The sequence below is a fragment of the Psittacula echo genome, assembly GCF_963264785.1.
Source record: "Psittacula echo genome assembly, chromosome: 5".
In the NCBI taxonomy this organism is placed as follows: Eukaryota; Metazoa; Chordata; class Aves; order Psittaciformes; family Psittacidae; genus Psittacula; species Psittacula echo.
Genome location: NC_137739.1, coordinates 13,537,228 through 13,561,184, shown reverse-complemented (window position 1 = coordinate 13,561,184; position 23,957 = coordinate 13,537,228). Strand labels below are relative to the sequence as shown.

Here is a 23,957-nt window from a genome sequence, read left to right as displayed (position 1 = left end):
TGGCCTCTGGCTGAAAAGCAGCAGCAGCCAAGCTTGGGCCTGCTGATGAGGTTATTGCTCCCTCCCATACACACACACACACAGAGACACACACACAGAGCATCCTCTCTCCCTTGGCAGGAGAGCTGGCACCCAGGGCAGGCACTAACCACCTCAGGCTGCTCTGCCCAGCCAGGCTCCCACACACCACCTCCAGGCAGTCAAAAGAGCTGTGAACCTTGTCAATAGTCAATTGGTTTGTAAGCATATTGTGTGCAGTACAGATGATGCAACTGTCGACAGCTTTTCAACCAACGCAATAAAAAAGAAAAGCAAAATGACTTTGAACACCAACGTATTTTTACCTTTTCAGACTAAGCTTTTATTTTGATATTACAAACCATTTTTCTTTATTCACAAATCATGGTTGTGATATAAACACTAATTTCTAAAGACAGATATACATATTTTCTGGGTTTGTAGGGTGTTTTTTAAATCTGTTTAGAAGTCACTATATTCCACATATGGTAGTAATAATTTTTTTCATAAGTCATATTATCAGTAGTTATTTATATAAGTGAAAACATTCCCAATATATATTGTAAAAAAATTTCAAATGCCTTTCTTACATAACTATTTCAGACATACATTTTAAAATGACTACTAGGAGTACTGTAGGAGCTTTATAAACAAAATATTTTCTAATATGGGCTGCACCCTCAACCTTTCAAGATTATTTTAATAGACTAAAACGCCATATAATCATTTGGAGAGTGGGAGTTGTAAAGCTATCTCATGAAAATTAAAATTGCAAATTAATTCTGTTATTCCCCATGTTAGAAATTTTGTGTGTGCAATTCCAAAAAATGATGTATCGTCACACTTTGAATTGGAAGCCTAACATTTGATAAACATTTTTCAAGTTGCTCTTATCGAGGTGTTTAAATGAAATATACTTTTTTTTTTTTTAAATAGGAGGCTTGTTTTGTATATTTTATATAATAAATGCAGGGATTGAACTCTTAATAAATTTCAGTTCATTCCCTCACCAGTATAAACATATGTTACTGCCCCATTTCTCATTGATTAATATAGTCTCTTTCTCTCTCTGTTTCAGTTTTAAAGATAATTTATTTTTCATTCTTAGATATAAATGCTACAGAAACTTTGTTTTCAAATCTTGTGAAACTTTATTGATGGTTATTGTTCAACTGATCATACTGCATGCACATACGATGACAAAGAGAAAGCCTGATCACAAACACTTCTTTTAAAGCAGAGTTGTTATAGCAAGTTGGCAGGTTCACAGCGGTGAGTTGATAATTTACTAAGGTGCTTGCCAGTAGGCACGCACGTTACACATGAGGATATAACTATCTGCAGCAAACTGTAGCAAGACAGTTTTCTGCTTTATTTATTTAAATACAAAACCAAGAAGACCCGTGACAAACACCCCAACTTAGGTTAACTTGTAAACAGGACAACATGGAAAGAGTCCAAACATATGCACAGACAAACTGCAATTTTTCAACTATGCTTGAACCCGCCACCTGGGCATCTGCTGGGCTGCACCTCCTGAGAGCAGGCAGGCAGCCTTCTCCAGGTGGTGCTCGGTCCCAGGAAAGTCCCTCTTTTGTCCCAGTTGAAAAGTTGTCTTGGGCCCAATATTTAGCAAAATGGCCTTGGTTTGAAAATTAAACAGGGGCGAGTTGTCATGCCTTGAAAAATTGCAGATTGTTTACACAACACAGTCATGTTTCAAAAAGTACCAAGCTGATGAAAATACCATGATTATCTCTACTCAATGATTGCAATACTTGTAAAATGCTTATATAAATCTGAATATGATTATCATATAATTCCATAAAAATGATACGTCTGTCTCTAACAGTTGGTCTACTAGGCTAAATCTAAAGCATCATAGGCTGTGTATTTCTAGAACTTAACAACTCCACTGCACGGATGTAAATTTTATACATTTTTTTTTTTTACTGGTACAAAGAATTTAAGTTTTTATTACTTTCTTTTTTTGGAAAAAAAAGAAAAAAATAGAAACAGTGCTTTTATCACCTTTTTATTATTGTTTTTCCCTCCCATAATATAAAAGTCAGCAATGATATCAATAATTTATTTTACTGGAAGAAATATAAAAAGAATGCTTGTTAATGGTCTAACTAGCAGCTTTTGCCTAAATAACTAGTTATTATGGTTAAATAGCTGAATACTGCCTGGTGGAATGCTTTAAAAGGGTGCCTTTGGACAGCTTTGAGTCTGATTTTTATGTACAAGTGTCAAAAGAAGCACCCCTACTAAGAACATAACCTTTGGCTTTGAACAAACAGTGAATAATTTAAGACAGGTGATACATGATAGTTGGTGCAGTGGGGCCCCTTTTTGCTTCATTAATTAATATTTTAGCCAAACCCCATTCCTGTGTCCCCAATTTCCTCCCACCCTCCCTCGCATAAACTAAAATAAATGTAGATGCGGAAAAAAATGACTACTGTAGTCACTTACACTCTTACAAAACATGTGATAACCCCAATAGCTTAATATTCAGCATATATAATTCATTTACATGATATAGCACTCTTGATTGTGGCCCTAAACCAGTTTTTATTCATATCTAGCAGCTTTCTAGATCAACCACAAAAACTTCTACAGCCAGCAATCAAACTACGTAACCTTCAGAAATTAAAGACCCACAATATTAATATTAAAATACACAGAACAAAATATCTGAGGTATAAGATAAAAAATGTAATTTTTCCTCTTTTTAGAGTTGCTAAAATGATGCACTACTGCATGTATTGCAATACCCAGGCCTCGGAAAGCTTCCTTTTTCCCCACATTGGAAGGTTTTTATGGTTTTGTCATTTAGTATGGAGCAAAACGGCTGTATCCCCCTCGGTATATACTAGCCTGTAATGAAGAAAGAACGAGACCGACATCATCAGCATGGCTCCTAGTCTTGGCATCAGTCAAGGGTGCAAAAGCATTCTGAAACAAAGCAATTTGATGGATTGTTTTTTAAATTTACGTTTTTTAACAACTAGATTTGCAATTTCATTTGACATGACTACTGCCCCATCTTAAAAGGCAAGCAACGTTCAGAACACCCCACAGCTGCAGTACCAACGCAATCCAAGGTCAAGGGAAGTAATTTAGGATTATTTTTAATCCAATGAAAATCAACTAGAAGATGAGAATGAAGTGTCAAGCTCCACTCCTGAATGTACACATGCAGCTCCCTCTGATGTCAGTGAAAACTAAGTGCATTCATCTAAGGATGAAGTCTTGCCTAGAATGAAGATTATTTATGTGTTTCCTTCCTTAAAAAACAAGGAACAATTAACAAAAAAAATAGTACCTCTCTTCCACGGAATTTATTACCTAATTTTCTATTCTTAAAATGAACACAAAACAGAAAATAACTGTCTGTATTTTACTGAACATTGAGGAAAATTAAAACTTCAATTCTTATTTCTGTGCTAAGGCTCTAGAGTCTCAAAACCAGAAGATAATTATGAGCTGCATATATTCCATGATTGAAATAAATGCTCTGTAATATCTGGATATGGAGAATGGTTCTTTTCTTAATACACAGAAAGTCATCCATCTCCAACGCAGTTCGGTTAAACATATATTTTCCCCTGCTCTCTTGACAGATCCAGTTCAGTGCCAAAGGCATTAATAGCTGATAAAAACAAAGTTTGAATTCCTGCCACATAGGTTCTCTCCCTTCCCTTTCCTTGTCTTCCCTCTCCTTATGGTGTTTTTCTTTTGGGGGGCAGCTACCATCCTAGTAATTATAATCAGAAAGAGGCAGAAAAAAATCCATCAAGTTGTGAGCTGACTGACCGAAGAAGCCTGAAATCTTTGGCACAGCTCTTATAATCTTTGGTGTGACTCAAACATAAGGGCTACGTAAATGCTAGGCAAAAGCGGAAAAAAAAAATAAGTTCTGCATTGACAATGCATTCTGTAAGTGATGGATTTAATTATCAAAATGACTAATTATTCCATTAAGGTAAGTGCTCAGCTAGGTGATACTTGCAAAATTAGAAATATAATAACTTACATGCAGTACACTGCCAAGAAATTAAGACATTTATCAAGTTTACTGGAAGGATTAATGTGGCATTTTAGCTGCCGTTAGCACAAGAGACAAATTCAATTAACTAAAAGTGAGAAGATGTCAACCGTGCTAAGATCCAAGCAGAGAGTGGAGTATGGGGAGATGGGGAAAACAGAGATGAGGAAGAGGAGGATATGATCACTTACCACGGCACCAACGCCGTAGGTGGCTGCTGGAGCAAGTGTGTGGTGGTAGGGGTCTGCAGCATAAACTCGTCCGTAACTGAAAAGAAAATAAAGTTGAAGATTAATGGAAAAAAAACCCCAAACAACACAAATATTACCAATATTAGCAAAATGGTTATAATGAAATATTCTATTCTATCCAAATTCATTACAAAGAAACCCACTCCGCAGTTTCAAAAGCAATATCCCTTGGGAAATGTTAAGGCTACAAATGACAAAAAATATATAATTAGCTTTACTAGACTATTAAGAATCAGCATCAGGCTAAGGAAAGCAGCTGTAGAACAGTGGCAGGCACTCAGTTTTAAGGAACATGCTTACTACATGCTCCTGGTCTTTCTACAGATCAGACAAAGAGTGTCATCCTAAGCCATCATTCTTGCACAACTGAAGTCTCAAGTTTCAGGCCAAGTTTCTGCTACAACCAGGCAAAGACAGCAGTGTGAAAAATCATATTTTTGTCATTTGTCCCCATACAAAATCCTTATCGTTGAAACTACTTCAAAGATTCTTTACATATACACCTGCATGATTCACTGGCCCAGTCCTCCTCTTCACCTTGAAATACATAGCTTAGCTTCACAGTCTGAGTTTGAATGCAATTCCCATTAGTGAGATGGACATGTCAACTAGATACAGTGTTCACTGAATATCTCTAACATTTTTTCCGTAATCAAAGAATTTCCATTTGATCTCATGTGTCACACAAAACAACAAAAGAAATCTTGAAATTAAAGTGATATCTTGCATATGAGGTCTAATGTAGTGAACAAGTTGTTTTAATAATACTCTTGGTATCTCTTTAAAAAAAAAATAAATATTTTTTTAGCCTTACGTGAACAGTAACCCCAGACTGGTCTCATTCTGTGCAAGTACCTTATGTTTCAGGTACAAATACAAATGCACTTCTTTTGAAAAGAGAACAGTTGTCTTCTTTCATTATCATGCATTTACTCCTCCATGAACAGAATCTGATTGGCTGATTCCTAAATAAATGGCTGAGAGAAAGCAATTTTTCCATGCCATATGGAATCTTCCACTACCCACTACTGTGGGCCCTGGATGTGAGGTAGGGAAGATGTCCAAATTATCTGAACTAGATACTGCTACCTTCAAGGAAGGAGCAGAAATTACCATAGGCAAGAGAGTCTTTAATTCTCCATTTCACTGCGCCAACATTTGCAAGAATATGACGGATTCATTCCATAAGGAAACCCCAATAAACTACCTCCTGGGACAACTGTACTATCTAATGGCAAAAGGTTTCAGCACTAAGAAGCATTAAAAAGACTTTACATAAATGTCTCTTACTCTCTGACCAAGCCTAAGGTTACAGACTTGCAGAAGCTATACGTTTTTCCTTTTCCAAGGATATATTATTATACCTCTTGATGAAAAAAGTGGAAAGAAGATAAGTAAGTACAAACTTCAAAGTGTACACTGGTTGATATTTGATAGTGTGAATAAACCATTTTTTTTCCAGCAACAGAGACTGGCATTTTGAGCAAATGTACGTCCTTAAAAAGCATTCTATGGCAAAATCTAGACATTTCACTCCAAAGAACAACCAAACTAGCTGAATGCTTTCAGTTGTACTGTCTTGTTTACTTAGTAAATTCAACTTTCTAATAAGGAATAATACATTAAAAAGGAGTTAATCTATTAAAGCTATGAAAGTACTGCAAGTTCATGTATGTGGGCTATATTCTATGCTACTGCTATTCTTACTTTAGATTTGGGCAGAGAAGTCCTCACAGCTATCAAAGGCATACACAACTATCCAGGGGAAGCAGCGTGTTGGGCAATCACCTTAACACATGGTCTTAAACTCAGGAAAATACGTGTAAAAGACTTATATAAAACATATTAGTTCATCTTTTGCATCCAGTATATTGATGAGTGAAGGATTAAATCTTTATATGCATTCCATTTTAATCTTGGAATCCATGGTCTTCGGAAATTATTCAATGCAGTTAAGAACAAAGAAACCAGGCAGTTCCCATTGAAAAAAATGGAAGAAAAAAAGCTCAGATCAGCCTATGTTGGGTAAATGATACTTGGTGATTCTTTGAATTGGAAAGGGGGCATAAGAGTTCTTTGAGCAGGTTTGACACTGACTCCATACTCTGGAGCCTCTTTGGTTGGAAAAGCTTCTATAAACCTCAGCCTTGGTTAAACCTCCACATTAGGATGCAAACATTATAATATTTAGAAATCTAAAATACTTAGCTTTGATAGTAGCTGTAACAGAATCTCTTATGTCTTGTTCATCTACAGTGAAATGAAGAAGACATTTTCCTCTGTATGCTCTTTTTTAAAAATCTGAGATTCCATTTTACATATCATTATAATTTTAATTCTCTCAAGCCAAATCTCATTCAAACAGTAAGAAAACTTCTAGAAAAGGAAAATGATTAATTTAAAGCTAGACTTGTTCCCAGCATTATAAATTTCCCTTATGTCCCAAGTAATATGGAAGAGGAATTGCATGTACTATTATTATACGCACTTTAATGTCATGACAATTATTTTCAAAGCAATGGGAATCAGTATATTTTCACTTCCCCCCCCCCCCCCCCCCCGATTAACTAGTATTACTGCCATACTGAGCAAGGACTTAAAATTTAGATCTGTAAGAACTAGTTTTGGCCTAGTGTAAACTATTAACTAAACTGTAACTTTGTGAATTTCTTGTTTCCATTGCTCTGATCCATTTCCTGCAGTAGGGTTGCTTTTTGACTCCATACTACATCCCATTCCTGCAGGATCCTTGACTATGTTAGAATACCCCACAAAACTGAAAGACTAATGGGTCACCCATGGCAGGGGATTAAATGGCCCAAATTCAAGGGCCACTTGTAAGGAAAGAGCAATTTATTAAATTATTAGTATATTTAACCCAAATACTGAAATAATTACCAAGTTTATAACACAGATGTAATAAAACATGTAGTTAATGTATTATATAAATATTCTACAGAATTCTGGATGACTAAGAAAAAATATGGATAAACAAACACATTAAGCAATTTCAAAAGAAAAAAATAACAGCTTCAACCCAGCATTTACTTCTGAGTACATTTTTTATTACTCTTTTGCCAGAATAGAAGTAACTTATTGTTAGTGCTTTGCATTGCTGTTTTCATCTTATTGTATAAACCATGTTTCTTCCTTAAAATGAAAGAGTTGTGAAGTAATCCTATATGAAAAATGTGACCTAAGTTACTCCTTGCTCCTTAAATAGAATATTTTACATATATATTATGATAATACTGAAGTTTGTACTATGATATTAACATAAAAATGCTATTTCAGAATTAGCAATGCTTATATTCTTGTTAAAATAAGAAGCATTTTTACAGGATATTGAAATTCCACTTGAACAACTGTGTGCAATGTAAACATAAAAAAAAAATGTAAAAAGCATTCTTCCAAATCTTCTGTAAAAGAAAATACAGTATATAATATTAGAATGCAAAAATTCTCATTCTTGCACACTCCTAAATAGACTTGAGATACATAAGCACACACACGGAAGAATATTTTTCCTAAGGGGAGAGAATACATGCTCAGATATTATCTGGAAAAAAAAATGCATTGACATTCCTCTGTGTTGAATAGACTTTTTTCTCCTCAGGGTGACCTCTACCTTCAGAATATGATGGTTTTATTATGATTAATAAATTTCATTTCCACAGAGGAAAGGAACAGTGTCAGCTTAAACTTAAAGCAAGTGGGTTTCTTTTTAAATGCTAATTTTTAAACACGCCCTTGCATGACACCAAATTTAGAAGCTCAGAAGGTTAGCAGAATAGATTCTGATTTCCATGCTGAAAATAGTAAGAAGGATTTAAACTATATTGTCACACTGAAAATCAGTAAGCTAGTAGAGTCACACAGTCACTGGTTCGTTTATTCACTATTATGCCAGCATGCTTACTTCTCATTAAAATTAGTGGCATTTAAATGCTTTGTGATAACTGACACTGGAAATAATCATTCTAGGTAAACAATTTGCTAAAATTTAGGATATGCAAATGGCAAAGCCTTTTGAATAACTTAATAATCAATGTGATTATCTGCGTATTTTACAGAATGTTAAATCAATGTATCAAAACCAGTATGTGCACTTACAAATTCTTGTCTAAGGACACATCTGATGAACAATTTGATGCAACACTAATTAGAACAAGATAAGTACCACTATTTTCCAATATATCTGGAACAAATATTCAGGACATAACAAGCAAAAACCTAGTATTTGCAAGCATTTTGTTACCATAATGACACTGGTTCTTAAGTAGCTGGACTAACAACTTACAGGGAAATAACTGAGAAAAACAAATCAGTGTAGTCATGTTACCTCCTTTAAATGTAGGTGCAAATGTAGGTGTACAGTGTAGGTGCAATGTAGGTAGACACCTAAAGCTTGGTGCATGGTATGCTGTTCTTTACTCATGCTATGTCTCAATCCCTTCAACCATTTTCAGTACAGGATCTTACATTGCTAAAATACTACATAAAAGGCCAATTTGTTGTCCATTGCAAAAATAATGATAAAAAAAGAAAAAAAGAGAGTTACAAATGGTAATTGATTGTGAGATTTGTTTCAGTAGGATCTTTGAAATTGAATCTCTCTTTAAATCATCAGTAGTATTTATTGCTGACGTCTCTAAAAATAGGGAAAGTATGTGCCTCTCTAATTATAATTAGCATATTAGGTTTTTAAGTTCTTTGGTACTCAGGCTGTATTCCATAGACATTTAGGACAGGCAGTGGAGCTCTGATACTAGAAACATTTGGAAGTTTCTTAATAATTTAAACAGTATAGATTTTCATAACAGCATTAACAAGGAAAAAATCACAGTATAAATATGAATCAAGTTATCACATTTTCCTCAAGTGATTTGAGAACTACTGAAGAAGAATTTGAAACATTATTTTAGTTTTTAGGAATCTGATGCACATATTTTTCTGCTCATTATCAATTCCCCCTGTTCTTTAAAGTCTACATATTACTAGAGGAACGATAGAAAATGATGAACCTTTTTAAGAACTATAAAAAGAGAAGCTAAAAAACTGGTACTGCCTCAGCTAAAGCTCTCATCTAATCCCCTACTACTTGCCATATTACAAGTGAAGTGTATGTATCACTGGAAAGCTCATATTTCTAACTTTTTCACAGTATTATCTATTCTTCGCTAGCTTTGACTGTGTTTGAACAATCAAGCAATAAAATTGATTATTTTTCAGACCTGCATGTGTTGAGTCTTCAACCAGAATAACCTTAAATTACTGAAATTCTTGTACTGAAATTTATTACTGAATTTCACAAAAAGACAACTGAATAAGTGAGGCTTGGTGAGGTAGGAGAAGGGATAGTACAGAGTGCTTTGGTATTCCTGCCCTGCCTGTCCACCCAGGAAATGGGCAGTATTGCAGGATGTGCTTCTTGCTGTTGGCAGGTGGTGCAGAAAGGGCAATCCACATCTCTTCTCTGTGTCAGATCTCAATGCAGAATTGCAGTAACATTTTAGGCAAAAGATGTGAAGATTTAAGTAAAGAATTGGTAGGAATACAAGGAAAGCAAGGTTTACCTGGCCTTATCCATATCAGTGATTCCAGTAACTAACATCTTGCTCTTTTTCTTGGTCACACAACTACAATTATACCAGGACAGATGACATGAGTAGTAGAGCTCCTTTGTACACACACCAGTTAGACACCACATTGCTGAGCAGTATTTTAACCTCAGTGGGACAACACTGTGCAGCAGTGGTAGGCCTTTAAAACTCTTTACTACAGTAGGATGGTATCTGCTCATGGTGTTCAAAGCATATGCAACCAATCAGCTTATTACATTTTGGATTTTAACACTAAGCAACTTTTGGCATTTCAGTCATCTGAATGAGCAATGAGTCTCTGTCGTCGCGCATGGAGGGAACACATGCACAATCAATATGATTGATAAAAGTGATCCGTTTATTGTGCTCAAATAATGGGTATATATAGTGTCAAACTGCCACGTACACACAGCTTCCCGTAGTGATTGGTTGGCATATACAGCATTGGGTACATTCCAGGTGCATTTCGGTGATTTCCCCTGCTCATATACACATCCTCCCCTCAAGGCCTCTGCTCCTAGTTCACAGACAATTTTTAGCTACAAGGTTGGCCGGCTGGTCTTCTATCTCTATTGGTTAACTTCCAGGGTTTTTCCACTGCTGGCAACTGTACACAACTGGTGTTTTTTCTCACTTTCACAGAATCTGTGCTTAATTAAGCTCAGACATGGGAACATGACCTTTGCTTGCTAACCATACCTCCACAAGTCTCCTTTACATCTGAGAAGGCAATGAGGAAAGATGTCTATCCTAAATTTTACTTAACAGAAAAATTATTGAAATCTGCTGGTAAAACCAGTTTCCAGTGATTTTTCTTAATTGCAAAGGTTAAGAATGTTAAAATTCTCTATGCAAAGTTTTAAATGCACAATATTGAACACTAAGATCATTCTACAAGGATGGACCATAAAATACTTTGTTGTGTATCATCTACCTCTCCCACAACTGATAATGCTTTACAGATTTGTGATGTGGAGCAGAGAAAGAATTGAGAAGATGCAGTAGAGACCGACAGCACAACGAAACAGTAAAACTTAAGGTATACTGCTGTGCTGAACTCCTGTAGACCTTGAAAGCCATGAAGGATCTCCTATTAGTATAGTATTAACATTCCCAGGTTTTCAGAGATGAAGGAACATGACCACAGTCTACCATAGGGATATTGCTATACCAAAAGATTTCCATGAAGGGATCTTCATAAATAAGTCATTGATGAAATATTCAAAGCAGCCTTTACTTTTTCCTGCAGGTTGAAGCAAGAAGAAACTTGAGAAGCCTATGCAGGATTTTCTATATGCAGAGATGAATTTCAAATTCTTGACTGTTACTATAAATAATTTATATCACATCAGAATCTGGCCAGTTAATTTTCTTGCTAACTGATGGGCACGTTTCGCAGAAGTTTTGATCACTGATGCTCAGACCTGATTTTAATTTTTACTTCTCTATCCCAACCGGTAGATTCTTTTGAAGTTTGTTGCATATTTACAGCCATCCAAAGTTGAACTGCCTTGTTAATCATTTAAATAAATATGATTGACACTGGGTAATCTGCAGAAATGCAGAAGTCCAACAAACAGCAGCACAGGTGACTTTCCCCTGTGCTGATGCTGAATAACTGCTATGGAACAATCTCAGGGACAGACCTCATCTTAAAAGCCTTCTTTCAAGTTTCACTCTTGCTGTCTGGATTTACACAAGTATGGGCGTTTCACTTGATGCCCGGTTAAAAATCTAACATAATTCTATGCTACCAACAATATCTGTCTGTATAATCTCCATCCAAGAAAGTCAGACTTTATATAAAACTCATTAAAAAAAGCCACTGAGGAAAACAAGGCTTGCTATCAGGTGATACCTAAACCCCAAGTATTTCTTTGATCTGTAAAGCATTTTCCTATTACTATTGCTGTTATAGCTTGTTACAATAAACCTTGAATAAATTATTATCTAGTTCAATTAGAAATATATTGGGTACTTTGTTTATCAATTTTAAAGCAATCTTTTGTTCTTGTGTTTAAAGTTCTGTAATATGCAATTATACTATTTTTTATTAAATATTTCAAATGTAATATGATAATCTCATGATATTAAAACTGAACCCTTTAATGTGTTTGTATACAACCATTCATACATGCACAGACACAAACCACACTTCATGTGTACTACTTCCAGTCTATCAGAGAAAAAAAATCTGGTTGCTTCATGAAAAAAAACCCAACAGTACAGGAGATGCACGCATGCTTACACGCACTTGTTGAAGGCAGACACAGATTATTCACTATTTGTTACCAAAGGAGCTTCACATTACAAATCCTCCATTTACAAATCACAGAACCTCAGCTTTACTTAATCTTGTCATGTTGTCACATTTGACTAGCCGTGCGAACTGACCTAGAACTGTAAGCACTGGGAAGGCAAGCTGTCAAAGACATAATGACAAAGATGCCAAAAAGGGCTGCCAGTGTTTTCACTGGGTGAGAAAAAGGAATTAATCAAACTTCATGAAAGAAGAACAGAGGATAATCCAAGTGTTTACTGATTTTTACCAACTGATCCAATAGCTGAACATCTTTACCACATGACTACCCAGAGCAGTAAGAGCTGTAACAAATGGAATTCCATATAAATGACTATTTACAGCAGCAGTAAACATTAAGTTTAAACTGCCAACATAAAGGACACTTGAATTTATAGAAGAAGTTTAATACTGTGCTTTAGTGCAACACTTCCTATCCTTTCCAGAGCAAAAGCTTCAGTATCTGCTGGTTTTCACAGGGAAAAGAAGTATGGCCTTAACTAAACACTAGCACAAAGACCTCACAAATGCTCCTTCATTTTTTAACTGATTAGTGGAGGAGCATAATGCAATAATAAAAGCACCTAATTGAAAATGGTCATTTGCCCAGTCAAATTGCTTCATGAAGTCAAACTGATAGGCAGCAATACTAAAAGGGAAGAACTTCTCACAACTGAACATGTCTTAGCACAGTAATTCAAAGAGGTTGAAGGAAGTATCTCTGAAACTGCATACTTCCAAGCAGTTTGGATTGTATGTACTTCTCAGAAATTCCTTTGAAAGAGTATAATGTGATCAATATCTCTTACCAGACAAGTGAATAAGTCAATGAGATGTATGCATGCATATATGCAAAATTTTGACCAGCTGTGAATACTTCTGTACTTAGTAGAGGAATGCCATAACAGGAATCACAACCATTCTAAGCATTTTGTCAGATATTTGTTTGCTTTTAAATGAGTATCGCTGTATTTGTTTTTGTTTCATGAATTAAATTTGTGGTACTCTTAGTGCTGACAGTTTAATCATAGCATACAGAAAAACTGCAATGATCTGAACAATTGCATTAGTTAAAAATGGCCAATATTCTGTTGAAGCTATTTCAATAGTACAAACTCCAATGTTTGCTTCCTTAAGCTGCCTGCTTTTATGAAATGTTTTTCCTAGAGTTATAAAATTAAACCTTTCAGAATGTTTAATCTGTTTTGGAGACTGCATCTTTCTCCAAACGGAGGTCAATGACTTAATCTGAGACTGTCAACTTCTAAAGCTTTATAATGCATTTCTTTTGCACACACACATACAATCTCACCTCCTGGGAATGATTCTGCTCAAATATGTAAATAAATACAGTCACAATTGGACAGATGTTATATCCACTTCCACCATACTTCATTCCAAATTCAGGTTTATATACACACTTGCCTCTCTCTCTCCGTTATTTCAAAATCATACGCTGCATATACACTTGGGAGAAAAATAATACCAAGCATGCATCTGCACTGGATTTTTTTGTTTGCAGATGGATAACTGTTAAAAATGGAGGAAGAAAGAAAGAGTAATAAAAATACAGAATAATGATTCCATCCCATACAGACATAAACTGTACAAGAATCATAATCTGAGAATGTACTTTGAAAAGACACCACAAAACATTTTTCTTTTCTTTCAAACTATGAATTTCAATCTTACGAAACCTAAAATTAAAATAAATAAATAAACAAACAAACATTAAGCACCAGTTTGAAAAATTCACTAAAAATGCTAAAGATTCAAAATTATCTATGTTCTGTAACCAACATGTAAACAAGCCAAGGGTTTATTCTGGTCTCATTCTGATTTATTAAGAGCTGGATAGGGCAAGATGCTCATTGACCCCATCAGCCAAGAACCTCTGGATTAATTCTCCCCTAACATAACTATTATCAGAGATTTGCTAGAGGAAGGTCTTGAGAGATCCTTGTTAAAATTCCATCATCAAACTGACAGAAGGTTTCTGACAGTTTCCCTACTTCTGTTCTAGTTCAGGTCTGTTTGCAAACTCTTTAATCATGCCTGCCAGAGAAGATCTATCCCAGAAGCGCAGAACTTCTCTTCTGCAGAGTAATTATTTTTAGCCTCAAAATGCACTGGATGCAATCAAGAGTGAAATATTTTTAGATTTCCCATGGAAGGATCCCTCCTGCAGCTACTTGAATAGATTTTCTTTATAAAATATGCATGCAAGAACAGATACATGTACATTAATAGAAATGTGTATATGGACATGCTAGCTGTTTATTAACACATTTATTTATTCAAGATTACTTTATTCCCAAATCAAAAAGGTATCATGTGGCTGAGGGCTAAGTATCCTCTGGCAGGAATGATACAGTATTAGGAAGAGAACAGTGAATATTACCAGCAGAATCATGCAAGAACTCCCATTTGCATTTGATGATAAAGTTCCAACCAAAAGTTTCTTGTTATCTTATTATTTCAAATCTACAAACACACACATTCTTTACAGGAAAACATTACAAACATACATATACTCATAATTCAAACATTGAGCATATTATCAGTATCTTCACTTTATATCACTTTTACAAACACAGTTGAATGACTGTAATTGAGTTTAGGAGCACTTAAAAAAAAGCACTATAAAATTGTACTGTAGTTGTTTTGCATGCATCTGAAAAACCACAGGAAGGTTAGCTTCAATTCTACAAGTTTACATATCTCTATATATGCTCCATGTATTAAAAATTAAAACATCAGATAATTGAAAGTCAACTTACAGATCTGAAAGACCAAATGCAACTTTGGCAACTGGTACCACAGGAATATGGGCCAGAGAATTATCTTTAAATAAAGCCAAAAGTCCTTTAAATTCTATGACTTAAAACTTAGGTATGAAAGAAACAGAAGATACAGGCTTTTATTAGCTTTCTGCTGCAGATCATCTTACAAAAAAAGGCACCTAAGTCACCTGTGACAGATATGTTTATCATATGGTCAAAAAGATACCTAATAAAAATATCTTATTGTTGAAACAATTCAACAGAGTTAAGCAACTGGTAAACTGAAAAGTTTTAACAAATATAAACACAGATCCATTTCCTTCTGTGCAAAGTTCACTGAATTTGCTGATAAATAAGAGTGCTATATTTTTGACTGAAATTCCAAAGTAGTCATACACAGAATACATATAATATAGCCTTGGACACTTAAATTGTGAGGGGTAAAATGTCTTTATTAGAGAAATAATTATTTCTTAGAAGGGTTCTCTCTGCAAAACAGGAAATTGCTTTTGGGACAAGAAAATTATTAAAGACCCCACGTCAAGCGCAAGAATTCCAAGTTAAAAAATTGTTAAAATAATTATATTTTTTCTTACTTAGCAAGGCCTAAATTTATGAATTAGTAGCCTTCCTACTACAGCTCACTCTAATCCAGAGCTGAGCAGGAAGCGCAAGAGGAATAATGAAAGCCAAAACCCAAGTCTAGTGAGATCAAGAAAGTATCAAATATTGGCTTTTAAAATGTATTCTCTTAATGATTTAGAACACTGAAAGTCTGCATTTAATCAGGTTTTATTACAGAAGAACTTTTCAGATTACCACCAAAAATGCTATGGCTATCATACAGATTATTAATCATACAGATTATTACATAGTTTTGGCTTTAGCTATGATCTTCTTTTTCATAAATAAATGTTCATTATTTGTTTCTATGTAGGTCACTATGGCATAAACAGAAAACTCTTTACTCTTAATTTATTTCTGCTCATGTAAAACTCTATTAATACACTTCTTAATACCAACATTTTGTGTCACACTCTATATACCCTTTCATCCTTCAATACAAGCAGCTTCTATGAACTCAATAGATGTTTTGCGTAACATTATTGGCAGAATATATCCCGGCACTCCTCCTACTTATGTTGGCTTTATGTACCAACATAATAGCATCCTTACCTGAATTAAGACTGTTCAAACTCTATTGCTTAAAAAAGAGAAAATCCCTTGACATATTCAATATAAGTTTCCATTACCTTTTCAAAACATTGTTCTTTCTTCTGTGCCCATGGCTTACAACATTATAGCATATGAAGACTTTACTTACTAGAGAGCGATCCTCTGAAGACATAAACCCTCTCTCCCACTATCTTATCCATAGGATAGACTTTGTGAGTGCTTTAGGGTCTGCGTTATCCTTGTGGGCAATATTTGCCCCCAAAGAGTTGAAAAGAAAGTTGTTAGATCTATAGCACTTACAATGTCCTACATTCATCGAGGACTTTTTTTCATTATTTCTGTTTGTTTTGGCTTTTTGAAAGTCACAGTCTTGATTGTACTGCACAGTAAGTTTTTATTAGAAGGTTTAATATATCCTTACTTACTAGCCCATATATGATATTTAAACTAGAAATAAAACACCAAAGTCAGCAAAATAACCTAATGTCTTTTATATGGCAGAACCTACAGGCTGAAGCTGTAAATTAATTAAACTGTTCCAAAGATTTATACTACGGACTTTTCTATGCTTTCTCTTACGATTAAATGCAGCATGTGAAAAAGGATATTGAGACCTGGATGGATGCATCAAGGAGTATCAATGATTGTTACCTGCAGAGGTGTTACAAGAAATTTCATCTGCTGCAACGAAGACGAATTGATTTCTGCAAGAGAAGATAAAATTCACAATACTGCTTGCTGACTGAAAAATGTGCTAGCTGCCAATTGACTTGATGTTTACAGATGGGGTAAGGTAAGGGTGCTTAATTTTAATGAATGTAGCAAGAAAAAGTGTTGACGTATTTCAGTACTGTGGAGTTTATAAGGATCATGAGGTAGACATGCTGGGATCTTTTAAATGAAATAATGGTGACATTTGGATATGGACTATGTACAAAGTCTTGTATTGGAAGCTTCATGTTTAGTGTTACAGATATGTCATATTTATGAAGTCTAATAAAATCCCCAATATTTATCTTGTTATAGATATCAAAGGGCACTACTGCAAAATATGTAAAAAGCATGGTTTTTTTTAAAAATAATTGCAATTCACTTTGTGCATCTGAAAGGAGGATACTGAAAATAAAATACTTTGGTTTTTATATGTCTAATATCATTGCAATCAGAAAATGAACTTTCTGCTATTTATTAAAAAATGACATAGTATATTCTCATATACTGTCATCCAAATACATAGAAAAGTCTTGCAGAATCTAAAGAGGATAAACTACAGATAAGAGTACTTCAATAAACCTTCTCTTGCAAAATTCTTTTTTAAACCAGGTAAACATAAAAAGAGAAATGCTAAATACTCTACTATTCCAAAATGCAGAAAACTTCATTATGGCACAAATCCTGTTTTGTCCTTTCCAAAGGCACAGCAAACAGGATTTGGGTTAGTGGAAACCATGTTTAAGGTATAACATCAAATGATTCCCTTATAAGCATCTACACAGATTCCTTGAATTATTTTTGTGCTATGCAGGATTAATAGAGAACCTGGGTGAAATTTTAACACTTGAGTGCTGTTTTACTCCAAATTGCATGTAGCTCCTCCAGCCTGCACTACTAGGCATGGTAATAACCAGGTTGTTTTGTTTTGCACAGCTTTAATGCAAATCAGAGCTAGAAGGAACTAGTTCCAGCTTGTACTAAGGATTACCTGGAAAAATTTAGTTTTGGAAGATGATGAAAGCTCAGTCAAGCTTTAAGTACTCTGAAGATCCTATTGAAAACTATTCATGTTCAGGAGCAAACACCTCTTAGGGGGAACAGAATCTTGAAGAGTTAAGCCCTAAGAGAACAAAACCTGCTTCTATTACTTCACCTCTGACATATTACAGAGATTTGAAATTCTCTATTTAGAAATCTGTAAGCCTTGTTACTTAGGAGTACACATCTTGGGAGAAAAAAAACCAAACAAAACAAAGAATCTGTAATCTGTATTACAGATCAAAAGCAGTAGCTTATCACTGTCTTTGCCCTGTCTCAGAGATACTTATACCTGCCTTTTACTATGAGTGAACTTAGTGATCAAACTGTATATTCTTTCGTTTTCAATCGGATGCACAGATTGGTAGTTTTGCTCTTTATTTTGTCATCTGCAGCAACTTCACAAACTAATGAGATCTACCTTGTATGTAATGCTAAAGAGATGAATTAAAAGAAAAAGGGGGGGGGGGGGGGTTAAATTTCACAAATACAGAGCTAATCTCTATTTCACAGGTAGTATAATTGTCATTGTGATAATTATATCAAAACAGTTAGATGTTTGCCTAAAAGGGATTCAGCCCAGTAGCAATGCAGATTTATCAGCTACTGTTTCACAGAAAATCCTTTTAATTCATTTCTATGAAGTCATTAAACTGCCCTTACATCTAAATGAAAAGATTACTTTTCCTTCAAAACTGCCTCTAAAGTGGCCAGCTGAGAAACTCCTTTTCTTTATCACTATTCCAAACATTTGTTGTTATGGAACACCGAGCCACAGATACTCTATCTTCAGATGCCAAGTACAGAATTACCTGTAAGAATAATATTCCGGTTTAGTTACTTACAGAAAGATCCCAGAAAACTAACTGCTATTTATCTTTTGGAATGATAGATGTTATTGAAACTGTTCTGAAATCTTACTTTTTACTACCAACTCTTTACTAATTACTGGTAGAAAATGAATTAAAAAATAATTTAATCTAAGTGATACCTATTTAAAAAACATCTACTATAAACATTCCTTGTTATACTGCTTCAGTTTACATAGGAATACACTATTTTCCCTTTATTTTGCTTTGTACAATTAATATTACAACTCCATAAATCAGTTTTAAAAGGAGAAACATGTATCAGTCAGCATAGCAACTGTGAGAATGTAAAGCAAGATTAGATTGTGAGTGAATTCAGTAAGCCAGCTCAATTTTTTATAACTAATTAGGTGTTATTTGTAACAATTACAAGAAACTGGTTTAGTACTTTGATGGATTTAAAGTTTTATAGTGGCAGGTTTTTATTTAGTTAAATGTCATACATAGTCCTAGGAGGAGAACTGATTATCAGAGGTGTCACTATACACATGTATCATATCTGATGTCCAAAACAAGTATTATTCCTTAGAGTGAACAACCCCATAGTTTGTAAAAGGAGTCTTCCTGAGTTAAGCTGATGCATATTCTCTCTATCTTGAAGTACATGATTAGCAGATCTGGAAAAGGGCAGCTAACCTAACTCAATCTTTGCAATTTAAGGTTGTTCCCTTTAAAGACCAATTTTACGCACTAACTGTATTGAGCATACAAGGCTTAAAAACCTCACAAGTGAGAGATGTTCAAAACAACCTAAAATGCATCATGAATTTTCATGTTCGCCATCATTGCTACACTTTTTATTGATACAAAAAGATACAAGAAACGCAAGTGGACCCAATTTTATTATACAGCAAGTACTGCTCAATTAATAAGATACAGAATTGCTTCCATAATTTAATTTGTATATTAACAGTGAAAGTATATAACAAAATTTTTACTGCATTGTTTTATACTTTCAGTGTAAAATAGCACATTCTTCTTTAAATAAAATTTTAAAAGTTTTTACTGGTTGCAAGGAAGATAAACAATAAAAAAACAAACTGCAAGAGTAACATGACAAAATACATTGATCTGAATGTACAGTTGCATGTATTCAACTTGCCAGTGCTGGCTTGCCACCCTTTGGCAGCCTGAGCTCTCTAATGGAAACCCAGACACTGCGGGTCATGAAAATGTACTTCTGGGATTCAAAATGGCTATGGCCCATCTGAGCACCTATTTCCCAAGGGCAAACATTTCTGCATACTATTACTTCTTTCAAGACTATATATCAATTTTTTATTTCTTCTAGTAAATTGAAAATTACTACAGATTTTTACAGTAATAAAGATATTTTTAATGTTGGGAAAAAACCTCACATTTTTAAACATCTTATGTATTTCCTGAATTCATACAGAAAGAAAGGGGAGGATAACAAAAGTAGTATTAAGCAATTTAGATGCTCTTTCTTATTTTGGGTAGTTATTTGATATATATACCTATATAATACCTAATATAATATACATATATTACCCCAATTTTCAAAAGGTTCAAATACATTCTAATTTCCTTTGCTCTGTTCCCCACAGACCCTTTGGCAACTCATAACAAATATATTCCTTGAAGGCCCCAGATCTGACATAAACCTATCAGCTCTTTTGCATATCCAATACATTAGGTGCTTGCTTTCTCTCTCTTTGATGCTCTTAGTATGGTAAACCCAGGCCATACTATAGCATAAAATTCTTTTAGTTTTTAATCTTTAGTCACTAGAGTCCAAGCCTTATTTTCATTAGGGCTCTTTAATATACAGAACTACTTCTGTGAAGAAACTCCACATGTGAATTTTGGCGTCTTGCTAAGCTGTCCTAGAAAGATGCAATCTGTGGTAGAATGGAGAACACCTCTAGGAGAGAAGTCTTTTGCCACCCTCTGTCAGCATTTCCATCTTGGCATCTTTTTCACAGGGTAGCTTGGAAACAAAAACCAAACATGATTTTCTGCACATATCTCTCTGTACAGCACTTCTTATTACAGGAGACCTTTCACTACAACATCCTTGATCAGCAACATTAGGGTTTATGCCATGAGGAATGACTTTCAGTCATTATGAAACTTGTAATTTACATTTAGGCAGGGACAAGGCTTGCAGTATAAAACCATGTTTGAAAGTTTTTGTGATGGCATAAGGAGGCCAAGAAAAGTCCAGCTGTCAGAATCAAAACCATACTCAGCATCTAACTTCAAAGAGCATAACATTCCAGGTTCAACTTTATCACCTGACTAAAAGTACCCTGATTCCAAATTAAAGCACATCACTGAACTGAAAGACTTGGATTATAAAGTATTAAAGCAAAATAGTGAAGCAAGTTAAGAATAGGAATTTAAGTGAAGCTTGACTAAGCCTTTTCATTATATAAACTATTTAGTAGAAAATATTATTAATTACAAATTACTTCCGTAAATGTTATGTACTTACAGAAATCAGGCTTTCTGGACTGTCCAATTTTATTTTTTTAATATATTTTTAAATACCATAGCCTAATTTCTTCAGCATGTTTATACTACCACAAGTTAATTAAGAGGCCTAAGATATTTTATAAATATATTTGTCAGTACTTTCCCTTACCAAGATGTTGCATCTCTTATTTTTCAAGAGTTGTCATTAGTCTTGCTTCTCGCCAAGTCACCTTAACTGTGCTGAAGCTGTAGAGAAGAAACTTCTATACATGCCTCCTAAAACATGCTGACCTGGTACAGAAGCTACACGCACATCAACGCTGAATTTAAGCTTTCATAAAGTTACATATATGAAGTTTAGTAGAAACATGTCAACAATCTGTAATTATTATGTAGTATTTTTAGATTTTATTTCTACAGGTGTATTTTCTGTAAGCATGTTTAAATAGTTTTGACCCTCCTTTTGAATGGCTTTTAACCTACTTCTGAGAGAAAGTTTCCAGTTTGAGATATTTGATATTCCAATGAGGTTGATTCACTTTAAGTGTACATGTATTTTACATGCTCTGTCAGGAAAAATTAAAAGTATTAACAGTATTTCTGTTTAATGAACATTTATGACTTTCCTTCAAACTTTTCCAAAATTCCCTCTTCTTGGCAACACAGAGCTTTCATAATATAGAAGCCATGAAAGACGTTAAGTGGGATTTTAAGAAATCAGGACCTCCCCAGAAATAATCACACTAACTCTAGGAAATTTGAAACAGAAGAAATTATAATCCACTAACATACTGTTATTATGTTTCATACGCCAGAATTCTTGGACTTTGCTTACTAACTTCACAAAACTAGACAGAAATAATTTTGCTTAACACAGGGGTAAAGCCCCTCCCAAATACAGTAACTGCTGAAAACAGTGCAGAGCCCCAGAACACAGGAAATTAAGATGAATGCAAACACAACTCTAAACAGAAATTACAATGGGAAGATCTGAACTATAGGTAATCAGCTGACTACTTCTGATAAGACCATCACAGGATTTACAAATACAGTCAGTACTCAGAATTCATGGATCAGAACTTCAGCTGGTAAAATTGAATTAAATGAAAGCACTGACTTCACTGGAGCTGCTTCAAATTCTGTTCTCCAAGGATCTGGATGCTAACTATACAGCACCCATTATATCATTAAAATCACTTTATTTTTTCTTCATGCTCTAAACTTTAAGGCTTTGTTGCTCTCATTAGGATTCTAATGTTGAGAGTTTTGTCACTATGAATTATAACATAGCTGATGGCTGGTTGCCTGAAAAGTTTTTATAATATTCAAGTATGGGCAAAGTTTCAGAGTTTATTAAGTCCTCCCCAACTCCCTCCTCCTGGTGTCCTAAATTTAAATATTAAGGCTATTGAAGAATTAAAGCTTTTTAATGTAACAATTGTAAGCTTGGTTTTGCTATTATCATGCTTTATATTCCCATTACTGTAAGATCATACTCAGTATAATACTCAGTAAGATCATACTCAGTATGTTCAGTATCATACTCATTGCATTTGAATCACAACACCAAGACAACTAAACTTTACAGCCATACCTGTAAGATATATTAAATGAAGTAAGAATAAAAATAAAAGTAGAAAGTAATTCATGTGGTATCAAGCTTCAACAACACCAAAAGGAACTTGTTTGACCTGATGTGCATTAGGAAAGTATATTTTATGTTCAGACTGATTTCTCCCATGTCAGAGATTCTTTTATTTTTTTCTCTAGAACTGCCTGTTCAATCTAGCCAGTAACAACACCAAGACAAAGAGGAAGACACAGGTATTCTGCTTTCACTTAGGTATTCTGCTTTCACTTAGGTATTCTGCTTTCACTTAGGTATTCTGCTTTTATTGTCAGAAGATAACACATCTCCCATCTCCGTCTTTCCTGACCATTTTATTAAATGCTCTTTCTGAAATCTTGAGGCATGCTTTTGAAGTGTATGCACAGAAAGGAATTAATGCAACTACTTCTGTAAATATTACTTCACAGAAAACACTAAAGCTCATCTTCACAGCCTAAATGGAGGCAGCTCATCCATCTGCCTGTGCTCAGCTGCCACTCCAGAAAAGTCCTGCATCACCTCTGCCTGCACAGGTGTCCCACATGCCCTAGGGTGTCTCAAATGGCATGAGATCGCTGTTTCCAGGCAGTCTGACCAAGCCCTTAACTGAAAGGTGAGTCACCTCTGCATTGCTTTTTGTGTCATTCTTGTGCTCAGTACAGGACAATTCAGCACGATTTAGCCAATGACAACATGTCTCTAACGTAATTCAGACTGCCAGAGACAGCAGGAGGCAGCAGAGTTTAGAAATCTCATTAAAGCTTATCCTGTCACTAGTTACACCTCTTCCTGAACAGGAATAACTTTAATACCATGAAATACTTCTGCAAATTGTGACAAGTACACCTTCAGGGAAAAAAAAAAAAAAAAAAAAAGAAAAAAAAAAAAGGAAAATGGCAAAAAATCCCTAACTCTTCTGGACACTAATGCAAATGTGCACTCCCAAGACCAGTGATGTGCCTGAATTATTCCATTTATGCAGAGGGAAAAAAAAAAGGAAAAGAAAACAAACCAACCAACAAAACAAAACTAAAGAGTAAAATGGTCACAAGAAAATACTTTCTCATAATGGGCAGGCATCTTATTTAGCCCTTTTACTGAACT

At 34.7% G+C, this 23,957-nt stretch overlaps 1 protein-coding gene across 11 annotated transcripts in view; it reads right to left on the bottom strand.

The window, feature by feature from the left end:
• Positions 1-2,852: 2,852 nt before the first annotated feature.
• RBFOX1 (RNA binding fox-1 homolog 1) overlaps positions 2,853-23,957 on the bottom strand; it is a gene marked incomplete at both ends in the record, with an annotated part of 1,305,905 nt that continues 1,284,800 nt past the window's right edge. For 9 of the 11 annotated variants that reach the window (XM_080617593.1, XM_080617598.1, XM_080617601.1 and 6 more), the window contains 2 exons: positions 2,857-2,979; positions 4,264-4,339. In XM_080617593.1, coding sequence (XP_080473719.1) covers positions 2,857-2,979; positions 4,264-4,339 — 199 coding nt within the window. Of the gene's footprint in view, positions 2,980-4,263; positions 4,340-16,835; positions 16,889-23,957 lie in introns of all 11 variants that reach the window. The other 2 variants (XM_080617596.1, XM_080617595.1) reach the window with 2 other exon arrangements.